The sequence below is a fragment of the Chamaea fasciata genome, unplaced genomic scaffold (genome assembly GCF_029207755.1).
Source record: "Chamaea fasciata isolate MVZ Bird 193981 ecotype frontalis unplaced genomic scaffold, bChaFas1.0.hap1 SCAF_8, whole genome shotgun sequence".
NCBI classification, from domain to species: Eukaryota; Metazoa; Chordata; class Aves; order Passeriformes; family Sylviidae; genus Chamaea; species Chamaea fasciata.
Window position 1 is genome coordinate 35,100,943 of NW_027094093.1, and position 13,182 is coordinate 35,114,124.

The window sequence follows — 13,182 nt, forward strand, 5'->3', positions numbered from 1 at the left end:
CAGAGAGGCCTCATATTAACTGCAGCTCTTGTAGTTTTTTTACTGTTCAGTTTTGAGCCATTTAATTTATAGCAAATGGTGGATTTGAGCTATGTAATTTAAGTCAGGATATTTTATATACCCAATATTTGTTAGTGGATTTGATATCCTAGCTGAAGACAATTATAAGGAAAATAGGACTGAGCGGCAATATTTTCATCTAGAAGCACATGCAGTTCTTAACTTCCCAAGGCTGACAACGAAGGTGATTCAGATCTGATACTGAAAAATAATATTTTCCTTTAATTCTGGATTGTTTAAGACAGCAGTTTGGGAAGGTAGTTGGTAAACTTTGAAAACATGAGATTTTGGGTCGGATTAAGAGAAGCAATCAACAGCTTGAATGGATAGCCAATGCTCCTCCCAGTTTCTGTTTCCAGATGGATAGAAATATTAAAAATAATAACTTTCCTCATGTGTTTTTTGGCATCTCTGGCCCTGGCCAACAACCAGAAGTTTTATTCTACAAAACCAGAGGGTTAGAATGGAAAGAAAAATATCAAAAATTCAAATGCAAAGTAAGGGAAAAAAAAAAGTAGGTGGAGATGGGGATTAAACCTTATTTTAGCTCTGCTAGTTCATCCATTCATCACTAGAGAAACAGTGACATAACTCGCTCTTCACAGTAATCCCTGCACACTTCCTCTCTGGGTTTTCTGTGGTAATGATATGGATGACAGGAATTTACATGAGAAGATGACAAATTACAGATGAAGCACACCCTGATCATCATGAGCCCGCTTGAGAATGTCACCTAAATCACTGTCGATTGGCCTTTCCATAGATACAAACAGATATGTACACAGTATATATGTCATCGCATGTTCTGTATCAACCACAGACAAGATCTGAGGAAATGGTGAAACATACTACACTGTTAAAATAATGCTATTTTGTACAATCAAAATAACAGACATGTTTGATTTAAAAATCCTTATATTGCCTGTTAAAACATGTTTCATTGCTATTTAATGGCTTTGCAGACAGCAAAATTCTATTGAAACTGTTATGAAATTGCCTTGTGATGCAATTTACTACAAAGACCATGTGGGGTTTCTAATATCCAAGTCAGGCACTGGCTCAGTTGTGTTTGAAAGCAAAACCAGATTCACTCTTAATCACAATTTTGTTTCTTTTTCCCATTACTGACACTGTTGAGACATCCTTAGTTAATGAGACCTGATGAGATGAAAGGTCGTTTGGTTTCGCTGAAAAACAGCCCTCTTGCTTTGTTTGGTTTTTAACTTTTTAATATAAACTTATATAGATAAAAATAACCCCTATCCCAACTGTATCCCAGCTGTACAATGGGATATTTCAGCTGATCAGAGAGCCAAGGGGCTGCAAGGGGCTCTGGCTTGAGGAAGGTATTCAGAGAGGTGGAGGAGCACAAATAGAAATGAAAAAAAATAATCAAGCCTAGGCTTTGCTTGCTTCTAATACACCAAAACTTAAGCACAGTGTTGCGACCCTACAATCAAGTCTCACAGCCCCATACAGAGTCCTCAGTGTGGTGTGTCCCTCACAGCTAGTAATGAAACTCAACATATAAAATAATATTTTAACATAATTTACCTGTAATGTATTTAAAATTCTCTTTTGCTCATAGCTAAAAACTTTGCCCACATTTGCATAAATTTCTTCCAAATAAATAGAATAAAATAAAGTAAAACAAAAGTTTATTGCGTTTTTACTGTGGGTAATTTTGTGTGTAGTAGTTGACTTTAAGTGTTGTTTGCATATATTCAAGAGAATGGAATATACCAGAAAAAAAACTGGTGATTAAACTGAGAATTGGTGGTAAGATCCCCCACACTGGAGAAGCTGGATGAAGATTCCTATGCATGTATTAAGTGACTTTATTCAGCTGAATAAATAATATGGTTATAACTTTTTTTTTTCTTGTTTCCAGGTAGTGGAGAAGGAAGGATATCTTCTAAAAGCAAAAATAGCAGATGGAGGCAAGAAATTAAGGTACAACATGGGAGTGTGACAGAGCCTGAAGGGGATCCAAGAGAGTTGGAGAGGGACTTTGGACGAGGGCCTGGAATGACAGGAAAAGGGGGAATGACTTCAAACTGACAGAGGGCAGGGTCAGATTAGATATTAGGAAGAAATTCTTACCTGTGAGGGTGGTGACGCTCTGGCACAGGTTGCCTAGAGAAGCTGTGCATGCCCCATTCTATCCAAAACTGGTGTCATTTGGCATAAATTTGATACTGGATTTAAGCTGTATTCCAAGATATATTGCTATTGAATTCCTTGGTAATCCATATTCATCCAGCCTATCCAACTCATAGGAAAATTTGTTTAAATCTGCACATAGCAGGCTTGACCACTTACACTTACAAGACCTCCATTAAATGGAAAGAAAAAAACAGGGAAAAATAATGAACATCTGAAGTGGTGCTTACCAACAGACAACTCACACTCACCACGTGAAGCAGAGCAATAGTGGGTTTATGAGTATTTCTGTAAATATCAGATGTTATGACCCCTAAATTCATAAGTCAGACTGGAGCTGGTGATCTAAAAATAGCTTTTTATCAGATCAGATTTATGATTATGTAGTGGTTTGAAACCTGTTATAGGTAACGTATATAATGCATGTTACCTAATTTTTTTTATTATTATTTTTTTTTAATTAAAAGAATAGAATTTTCCTCTGAGTTGGATATTGTGTTTTTCTGTGTCAGGGAACATTCTTTCACATATCCTTGTGTATTTTTACTTCTCTCTAACCCCAACAGTTTGTCAGTTCTCTAGGGTTGTACCGTGAACTCTTGATGTTTAATGCTTACTCAAACCTTGCTCAGATATTGTTCTTATCTTCCTCACACTCCTGTAAACTTTTAGTTTAGGGAAAGGAGAAAGCATTTGGGACCTTTCAAAATAGACCTGTTAACTGAGCTCTGTATAGTCAGATCAACATTTTTCCTTCTCAGTTTTATTTTAAGTATTAGGTACCAGAAGGGCACCAGCTATTTCCGAGTCCTCTACATGTGAACTTTGAGCATGTGTGAATAATCTCACCATTTTCATTTGACACCATAGCAAAAAAGAAGCACAAATGGGCTTCAAAATATGAATGAGGACAAAGAAGCCCTATAAGCTTTGATAGGTTGCATTTTGGGTATAATTAGGATGGTGCAACTCCATCAATGTTGATGGAAGTTTGTTGACAATGTTGACTTTAGACCACTTTTGTTTCTGAGATATATAGATATAGATATAGATATAGATATAGATATAGATATAGATATAGATATAGATATAGATATAGATATAGATATATATAAAATGTTTTTAATAATTAAAAACCAAGTCTACAAATGAAATATCTTTTACCTCCTGCTGGAATGCCTCACAGATTTTTCCCTTTCTCTTTCTCTTTTTCTTTTTTTTTTCTTTTTCTTTTTCTTTTTTTTTTTTTTTTTTTAAATTTTCTTTGCTAGGAAAAATTGGTCCACTTCCTGGATTGTTCTTACTGCTCGGAAAATGGAATTCTACAAAGAATCCAAGCAGCCAGCACTGGCCAACCTGGTAGGCAACCAACCATCCAATTACCCCAGTCTCCTGGCAACTATTATTTCAATATAAAAAGTTTGGTGTTTACAGAAGGCAAATTTAGACTGAGCTGGCAACTTCGAAGGTTTGAGAGCAGCTGAAGGAAAAATGCCTTGATAAGCCCTTAATCAGATGTAGTGTATGTGAAGAAATAGGACACAGCATGTCCTTTATTAAGAGGTGCATTTCGAGAGTAATTGCAAAGTGAGACAAATGGTGAGTGACTGCCCAGTAATGTGAAGGTAACACTTTAAATTAAGGTGCCACTTATAAATGCTTTATTCTTATTTATGAAAATGATCACTAAATGCAGCTACTTTCTCAAATAACGAATTATAAAGTATGTTATAAAATGCATTAGTAATAAATGCTGAACAGATGATGCGATGAGAATCTGTTGCAAGGGATATTGTGAGGCGTAAATTGTATTAAACCATGCATGTGCATCTTTAATACATGAATTTAAGTTGTTATCTACCATCCTATAAAGTGCCTTATACATTAATAAATAATAATAAATTATTTATAAGTGGCACCTTAATATAGGGTGTTACCAAAGCAGAAAACATTATAAGTTAGCAAAGTGATTTTTTATCGTGGTATAAATGTGACATCCGCCACATCCCGCTAACCTCCCTGAATATTTCTACGACTCCATCTAATGCAGCTAATGCAATTTCTGCAGCCTGTAGTTACTACAAAGTGAAATTTGCAGCACCTTTTTATTGTGCCCCAAGGAAAGGCCACCCATCTTCGTCTCTTGGAGGATGTGACAGCTCTGCTGCGCGAGTGGTAGCAGCACGTGTCCCCTCGGTGCTGGGCAGTGCCAAACCTCAGCCTGAGCAGCAAAAGGGAAATTTGGTGGCTCTGTGACACTGTGGGCAGTGAAGGGACAGGTTTGACAAAATCCTGTTGTGAAAGGCTCTCAAGACCTGATCGAACCTGCCAAATCTCGTTGGCGTGATGGGGTGGCCGCCAAGGTGCTCTCTTTGGCAGGAGTCATAAACAATAAGTCATTTTTGCTGTGGCAGGTGATGCAAACCATTCTTCTATAAATCCTAGACCTAAAATAATGATAGATCTATCAATGCCACTTGTCATAAAATCAGCCTCGAACAGCACCTTTTCATGCCTTACATTTTTTGAAAGAAGGTGAGCTTTGTGGAAAAAGAACCCCAGAACTAAGAGATGAAACAATAAAAATAAATATAGGGGGAAATCTAGCACTTTCTGCTCATGTTTGTGCTAGTCCAGATGGAAAGTATAATTTCTCTGCAGCCACAAAAACAGAAAAGCTTTAATTATTGTTTTTTTCAGAATCACCTCTTTTCCTTAAAGTTGACTTTTATGTTATTAGGGAAAAGGAAAATGTCTAAGGTGAACTTATCAGAACTATTTTTTCAATTTACCGAGTGTCTTACACCTCTACCTGCTACCTCTTCCCTCTCTTTGCATGCCCTCACCCAAATTCCAGGAGATAAATGAACTGGTGGAAATTTAACACACAGGAGGCTTGATTTTACTCTGAGACTCCTCAACAAGATTAAAATCCCCATTAGCTCTTTAGGGATTTGGGTGCTAAACTGGACTTACCCGGAGAATGGGATTTTAGCCCCAACCTCAAACAGTTTAGCTAAAAATCTGATGTTGTGTTATGGAAAAGGACCTTCTGAGAGGTCAGTCCCTATCCCTGAAGCCTCAGTCACCACCAGTGCTCATTTTATCAGTGAGATAGAATCTCCTGCCTCCTGTGTTAGGAGGAACACAGACATATTGAACCCATATTTTCCTCATTCTGGGGAAAATAAGTGGGATTTTTTTGTTTGTTTTATTCCATGCTAGATTTGAATACTGGGGCTGTGAATTCAATGTTCGCTAGGTGAGAAAAATCTACATTTAAAAGTTACATTTTCTGTCTGTTGTGTAAAACTTAAATGCAAAAGTAAATAAACAAATTGGGGAAAGCTTGAAAACAACAAGAACTGTCAGTGTTCATAATCTTATAACCCAATTTCCTAAACCCAAATTTTGCACATCAAATAAAGCTAAACTCCCATGCTTAGCTCATCTGATAAAGTAAGTGCAGTACTTGTTTCCTTTGTAAACCACTTAACCAGATATAATTTTGATACTAGAAAGGGACTAATACAAAAAAGATTCATTAGAAGCCATTTGTTTACTGATTTTATTATATTTTTCCAGTTTTAGTTTGCTTTGGAAAAGGGGGAACTCAACCATTAATTAAATAATGTAAGGGAAGCGATGTTCATTCACGATAGTATGAATTATAACAAAGCATTTTTATTGTTAGCAGGAAAATAATGTGACTTAACAAAAAGATTCATGTTCCTTTGTATTCTAAAGATATTAATTCATTAATTATTAATTATTAAATACTGTACTTGGAGCAAAATTTAGACTAAGCATCATTAAAAGAGGAATGATATTTCACAAAACAAAGGCAACAGGAGAGAGGGAAATTACAGTTCCTGTAATCATGCCTCTTTTCATGACAATGGGACTAAATAGAATTTAGAGGTGATCTAAAATTCTATTTGTCTAAATCTTGAGTGCTGTTTTAATCAAAGAAGTGGCAATATCTGAAAGGAGGTTTTGCTGTTCCTGTGTACGAGTGTAGGTGCAGAACTCGCTGGCAACTTGGCTTTTGTTTTGCACAGAGAGAACTGGGATCCATGGCTTTGCTTTCTGGTGAAGTTGGTGAAAAAATCTGGAGTTATTGGAAGAAATAGAGCACAGCAATTAAAGCACACAAAGGAGAGATTCAGAAAATGAGATTGTTTACAAATACTACTGAAAATGCAAGTTTACATCCCATGTAGCTAAATCATTAACTTTTGCTGCTGCCTTGATCATTTGTGGTCCTGGCTTTAATACATTTCTTTTTGTTTGTTTGTTTGTTTAACCATTCTTATGAATTTGACTAGCTCTTTATTTTAAATTAAGGACATTGTGATCCAAATGAATCACAGCTCCATTCTTCCTTACCAGCATTTAATTCTATCATCAGTTGGTCTTTCTGACCAGGAAAATGTAGTCAGTTTATTCCCTCAGATAGTTTATTCAGCAGAGGTTATTTTAACCTCAGGTTATTAGCCCATCTGCAAAGTAATTTAGTGAGTGAAAATGCTGCTGAAATCCATATTCATGTTTAGGAAGATTTCATCTTAGCAGACACTTGTATCAATTTACAGCATAACCCCCTGCAACAGCATTGATATAACATAATTGCTCTGACTGCAGAGCACAAAGCAAGGACGTGGAGAGCTCAGGCTTCCCAGTCACCTCAGCTTGCTCTCTCCCAGCGTCTCTGGGTGTTGCATAAGCTGGGAAGCCAACTCTGCAGCAGGGAAATCTTTTGGCCAAAATGAATTTCCCTGTAGATTTCCTGGAGTTCTGATGGATTTCAGTGTGTGCTCCCCAGGTGTGCAGCAGAGGGGTGGTGGGTGGTTTCAGGCTCAGTGGATCTGAGTGATTTAGCATGAAATTTTCACCAGAAGCTTCACATTTTATGCCATACCTGTGAGTTCATAGACACATTGTGGTCAGAACTGATATATTCTCTGAAGGATAAGGTTTCATAGAATCACAGAATGGTTTGGATTGGAAGGGATCTTAAAGAGAATTTTGTTCACTCCTCTGCCATGGGGAGGGAGGCCTTCCACTAGACCAGGTTGCTCAATTCATATTTATTTCCCCCAGAGAAAGAGACTGACCCAGATAATTATTGCACATAGCAGAAAGCTGTTCGTCTTTCCCACACCACAAGCCTGCATTCCATCCTTTCTGGAGGGGGAGATGCACAGGCTTGTACTTTTCTTCTGCATATTACAAAATCAAAGCTGTAAACAAACTCCAGAATACTGCAACAGCAGCAAAATTACACTGTGTGTTCACTGGATGCACAGAAGGGTCCAGGTTCTGCTGTTGCATATGTTTTTGTACAATAATAAAAATTAGAGATACTACTGAGTTCACTATTCCATCTTCTTGCAAAATCTCTCAAGGCCTTTCATTGTTTTTTTCTCCCTTCAGTGTTCCATGACACTTTTCCTGAGGAAAATATTCTACAGCCCAGGAACGTTCACTATCAAAAAACCTATTTCTGTTTCTTTGTCCACATGTTAATCCCTTCTTTTAATCTCATCATGTGTTTCCAAAATTTCTCAACTCTTTCTGCTGGTGGCATAAAGCTGCCCTTCTTTGTTAAAGTATTTTCGGACTCAAACCATCAATGGGGGTAATTTTTTTTTGTTTTTCAAAGAAAGTAAGATTACCCACTTTGAGGAGCCTGCGTTTTGTGTTCCTGATGGGTTGCAGAGCTGCCTGTGTGGTGCAGATCTGGGCATTGCATGGAGTCCTGGAGATGATCTAAGCCTCATATCCCTATTTATAAAAGCATTGGAATATTGAAAACTCATTCATTTCCTCCACAATTTGAATATTTATTTGCATTAATATATCAGTGCTTGGGTTTTTTTCCAACTCCGTAATTTTTACCATGCAAATATTAGCTGACTAAATTTCACAACATTTTTTTTGCAAATCGAGTCTCAGTGCGGCAGTTCTGACCTGTTATTAAAAAATTGGAAAGACTAAGCTCTTGTCAGTGGCCAGGCAGGAAATTTGAGGCAGAGGTGGGGAAAAAGAAATCCAAGATCTTTTCTTCCAGTGGTTTAACCACAAGAACATCCTTCTGTTTTGAAGACTATATTTCTTTTATTAAAAAAAAAATTAATAATAATAATAAAAAAGATAGGAACAAAGGCACACAGGACTGTCAGTTTTAGTGGAGCATAACCACCATGGTTTTATGGTTTGGCAAATGGAGAATATAATTACACTCCCAGTACTGAAAACTTCCAGAGACTACGCCTGCAAATCACTTGCCCAGGATCTCTTTGCTTCTTTTAACCTAAATAAGTTCTTTTCTTCCCATCTCAAAGGCATCCTGGAGAACACGCATACTTTAGCCTTTAATAACAACATCAGAGAAATTCAGTGAGCAGTTTTTTGGAAAGCTGAATCTGTGGTTGGTGCTGGACTGGCCACTCTTAACTCTATAAAGTCTGTTTTCTCTATCACTTAATGACATTTTTAGGGTAACTATGGCTTAAGAGCAGCAAAGAAAATAGTTGCATCAAGCTGATTAATTAAATTATGTGGGTATCACTCCATCCCCTACCCAAAAGGGAGTCAGTGGTGTTTTTTACAGCTAACAGCAGTATTTTTACTGTTGAGTAGGATGTGCAGCAACCCAATCTACAAAGCCTACTCTGAACTAGATGGGCTTTGCCAGAACTGCTGCACAGGCAGAGTCCCTGGAGAAGGATCTTCGATGGCAAATGAGGATTATTGTGCTTTACACCAACTCCCAGCAACGTAAATGATACAGGCAAACAAATCTGCTCTTTGAATCACTTGCATCCATATGGAGGAGCAGGGGAGGCAGAGCTGTGTCACTCCAGGATGCGTGGACTGACACTGAGAAGTCTCAGCCCTTGTGCTGAGCTCTTTCTGGGTGTCACACACATGCCCTCCAAGCCTTTTTTTCTTTTTTTAGGAGCAAGAAATGATAATCTGTTTGGAGAAAGGAGATAGCTTGTCTTAGGGATACGATGTATGTTCTTGTCTAATTTCTGTCCTTTCCAGTTGCATCAGTTTAAATTTGCTTTTGGAAAACCCACAAATTTTTGCTTTAAACTCAATGACTCTTCAAGAGGTTTGGCAAAGTAAGCATTGGAAATAGCTGGTCCATGTGTCTGCATTCATGTTTTGATCTACTATATGTTACACTAGACTGTTTTTTAAACCATTTAATTGTTTTTAAAATTATGTTCTAGTACAAGAACCTGATTTCTGAACTAAGACACCCCAGGAGCGGTTATTTAACAATACCAGAGTATATAATGAGCTCTTTTCAGTAATATCAGCAGCTGTGCTACAACAACCTGTCACTTTAACTTGATCTATTCTTGTTTTATCTCATAACTGCCCCCATTTGTGAAAAGTCAGGGCATATTCATGTTGATTTTTTTTTTCTTTTCCTTTCCAGAAACCAGGATATAAACCCGAGTGTGTGGATTTGTGTGGTGCTCGCATTGAGTGGACCTCAGAGAAATCCAGCAGAAAGAATGTCTTTCAGGTAAGAGGCAAAGCATTCCACTGCCCATTTGAGTCTGAACTCTGTGAAGAGGTATGTTTTATTTCCTTGGTTTTAATAACTAGAGCCTGATTTAATACAGCATTTTTCTTACCAGTGAAGGAGTGTAACACTTTACCCAGCATCGGTTTACTATTTTTCTAAGAGAAGGATTTCTGATGACTGAGTCTCCTAAACACTTGAGAACCTGTTGATTTATTGATTAATGCTCTATATTCAATTTGTTTTTAAAACTTAGTAGGTAATTGCTTTGGGTTCAGGCCTAGAATCTTGACCTAGAGGACTTCCATAAACACAACTTCTTCAAACTGCTTATACAAGCACGGCTCCAACGCAGTGCGGTTTCTCTGTTTATTTTTATTGCTGCTCAGGGTCCTCAGACAGTGATGACCCAGGTTCACTTCTGCGAGGGGAGGGGAGGATTTTAAAAGCTTGCCTCTGTTAGGGCCAGCAGAGAAGGACATGTATTTCTCACAGGGCTATTCTTCATTGATGGAAAATAATATTATTTAATTCCTTCGTCCAAATCCCATTGAATTGAAAGGGAGGATCAAGGCCCAAGAAGATGAAAGGAGGGGAAAAGCATTACTGCAAGGTTAACATTCCAGGATCTAGGGGCTAAAATAGTTTATTGCAACATCTTCAGGTTTTGGACATAATCCAGCTCCCATGAATATCAGTAGAAAGGATTTGTTGGGCTTTTTTCTGTTTCACTAAATGTTGCATCAAGCCACATCAAAATATTATTCTCTACAAGCCGAGTTGTTTCCCAGAGTTCTAACATTTAAAATGTTGAACAATACAAGCAATAAAGGGGGAAGATAAGCAGAAGGGAACATGTCAGGGTCAAGATCCTGTTAGTTACCAGAGTCCTTTGGCATCATGACCAATGAAACACGCTGGAGGAACCAACTGTGTCTGGGTCTAGGGTGGAAGGAAAAAAAAAACCACTACACATAAAAAACTCCTAAGGGCCTGTACGTGGCTTCTTAAAAAGAAATCTCTTTGGGTCAACTGGGTGTTACAGAGACTTTTTCAAGGTTTATTTTTCTAGACATCTTTCTAAAGCGCATGCAATATTTAGAAATATCCTTCTTTTCCAAGACAGCGAGACTTATGCTTCTATACCCCCCACATCTTTCAGGTTGTCTTGAGACAACACTTGGGGCTTTGTCATTTCCTAGGTATTTTTAGAATAAATATTTTGGTTTTGCTGTCAATCTTCAGCTTTTTCACTTGGAATGTGATTAAGTATAACCTTAGCCTTCACTCCTGCAACCCCCTGAGCACACTGACAGGTCTTCTGAGCTTCTAGGGTTTATTTCACGTTTTGTAGCAAGCAAAATTCCTGTTTGGAAATGCGTTTCGGGGTGATGATTCTTTGCAGCTAATACATTTCCAAAGTAAAGACACACAAAGCTCTGTTATTGATTTACCAAACTGGTGGTACGAAGGCTCTGCAATGCAGTTTTCTTCTCACTTCTGTTCGTGTGAGGTGTAACTCCACTGAATCAGAATAATGTGAGAAAGGAGACTCATGCACTACTGCTTGAACCCATTAAAACGTGTCTTCATCAAGTCAATAAGTGAGTAGGAGAGACATTAAGAAGTAAAAGCATGGGAGGAAGGACATATGTTAAGACACATTTTGAAAAGGGATGGAGCATTGTTTAGACAGAGAGCTACAAGAAGATTGTGCCAGATGGTAAGAGCGAAAGAGGAGAAGGCTTTGGCACCAGTAGTGGTGACATTTTGGGAAAGGAAGGGACTGAACGAGACTGGTGCTACATGAGCAGATAGAGTGGGAAGGGGACTGGAGAGGGAGAGAAGATTTGTGAGATAGTCTGGAGGGAATCCAAGGCGAGTTCGAAAGCGGAGAGGTCAGTTTGTACCTGGAAACTGAATATTTCAGGAAACACTTCTTCTGATCTACTTATTCCCTGTGGGTGGGAATAAAATTGATAGTGTAGTGTGTGTCCACTTATTCATAGGTTTGTTCAAATGAGAACAACATGGGTGGCTTTCTTTAATGCTTTCTTTCTTTTTTTTTTTTTACAACCTAAATATAGATTCATTGCATTACTCTTTGATTAAATACATTAGCTGCTTAACTCTGAAATGATCAGAAATAAGTATAATTATATCTTCAAAGCCCATCAAAACATAGTTGGCATTTTGTTTCATTACTTTCTAATAAAACCTGCTTTTCTCATTCGAACAGAGCAGCAGTTGCTTTGTACTAATGCGTTGTATTAGGAATAGGTGCAGAATTTTGAGTTTGATTTAGCCAGGGTGCTCAATTTGAGTTCATGAATTATAGATCATAAATGGAAAATGACATTTGAAATTTTGGGTTGAAGAAAAAAAGAAGGAAATCTTGGATTTAAAATCTAAGCAGATGACAGTTAATGGATAGCAGCAAGGAGATGGAGCATAGGAGTATCATAAAGAAAAACTAATTGGAAACATGATCGATGCAGGGAGGAAAAAAAAGAGGAAACTGCAACTAAATGATATTCAGGCAGGAAGATTTGGGTTTCTGGTCTTGAGCATGATGTTTTCAGCAGTGTTACTCCTCTCATTTTAATTGAGCTACTCCCTTTTTAACAGGATAAGTCTGATCTGTCTCACACTATCCAATTTGTGCATGCAATCTATTTCTGTTCTTGATGAACACATTATGTGGAGGTGTTTTTTTTTGCCCCCTCAACTTTTCCTTAATAGTAACTGAAAATATGCACATCTCATAGAATATAGCCTCCTGATTTCCTTTCATTTATTTTATTGATGATGTAGCAGGCACCAAGGAAAAGACCTGGCTAGAAACAGCTTCCCATGATGTGGGGAAAGGTAGCAGCTTGCAGTGAGATGTGGTGCTGTTTGTTCTTGCTGGCTGAGTGATGTGATGCACTAGGTCTTCATCGGAGGAGTGCTGAATAAAAGAAGATTTATGTTCAAATCACATGCTTTAAATATTTCTGCTAAGTGCTAGTTTGCTCTTTGGTGTTTAGCCTGAAATTTAAAGCACTGAGGATTAAAAGGATTACAACATAATCTTAAATAATCCTAAGTGTCATTTACAGAGAGATGGTTGTAATAACTAAATAAAACCATGTTAAGGGATGGCAGTGTTGTCAGTCAGCAACTGGAACAGAAACAGCGCCTGTGTCTCTCTGTTGTTCTCTTCTTGCCTTTTTTTTTGGCTTAGCTTGATATTGGGTAGGTGTGTTTTGATGTGGGTTATCAAAAAAGAAAATAATGGACTTAATGGACTACTTTCAGTCAGTACTGATATATATGGCTGTTGAAACACCAGTAACCAAGCTAATTTGCAGATTTTTTTTCCAAATTTCTATATGTCCTATTTCTAGTAAACTTTTCAACTGGATCTTCTT

The 13,182-nt window shown here is 37.7% G+C and overlaps 1 protein-coding gene across 3 annotated transcripts in view; it reads left to right on the top strand.

The window, feature by feature from the left end:
* The window catches only part of ARHGAP15 (Rho GTPase activating protein 15), a 324,791-nt gene that overhangs the window by 48,125 nt on the left and 263,484 nt on the right, over positions 1-13,182 (top strand). For all 3 annotated transcript variants that reach the window (XM_066190404.1, XM_066190406.1, XM_066190405.1), the window contains 3 exons: positions 1,952-2,013; positions 3,495-3,582; positions 9,680-9,769. In XM_066190404.1, the coding sequence (XP_066046501.1) occupies positions 1,952-2,013; positions 3,495-3,582; positions 9,680-9,769 (240 nt within the window). The remainder of the gene's footprint in view (positions 1-1,951; positions 2,014-3,494; positions 3,583-9,679; positions 9,770-13,182) is intronic.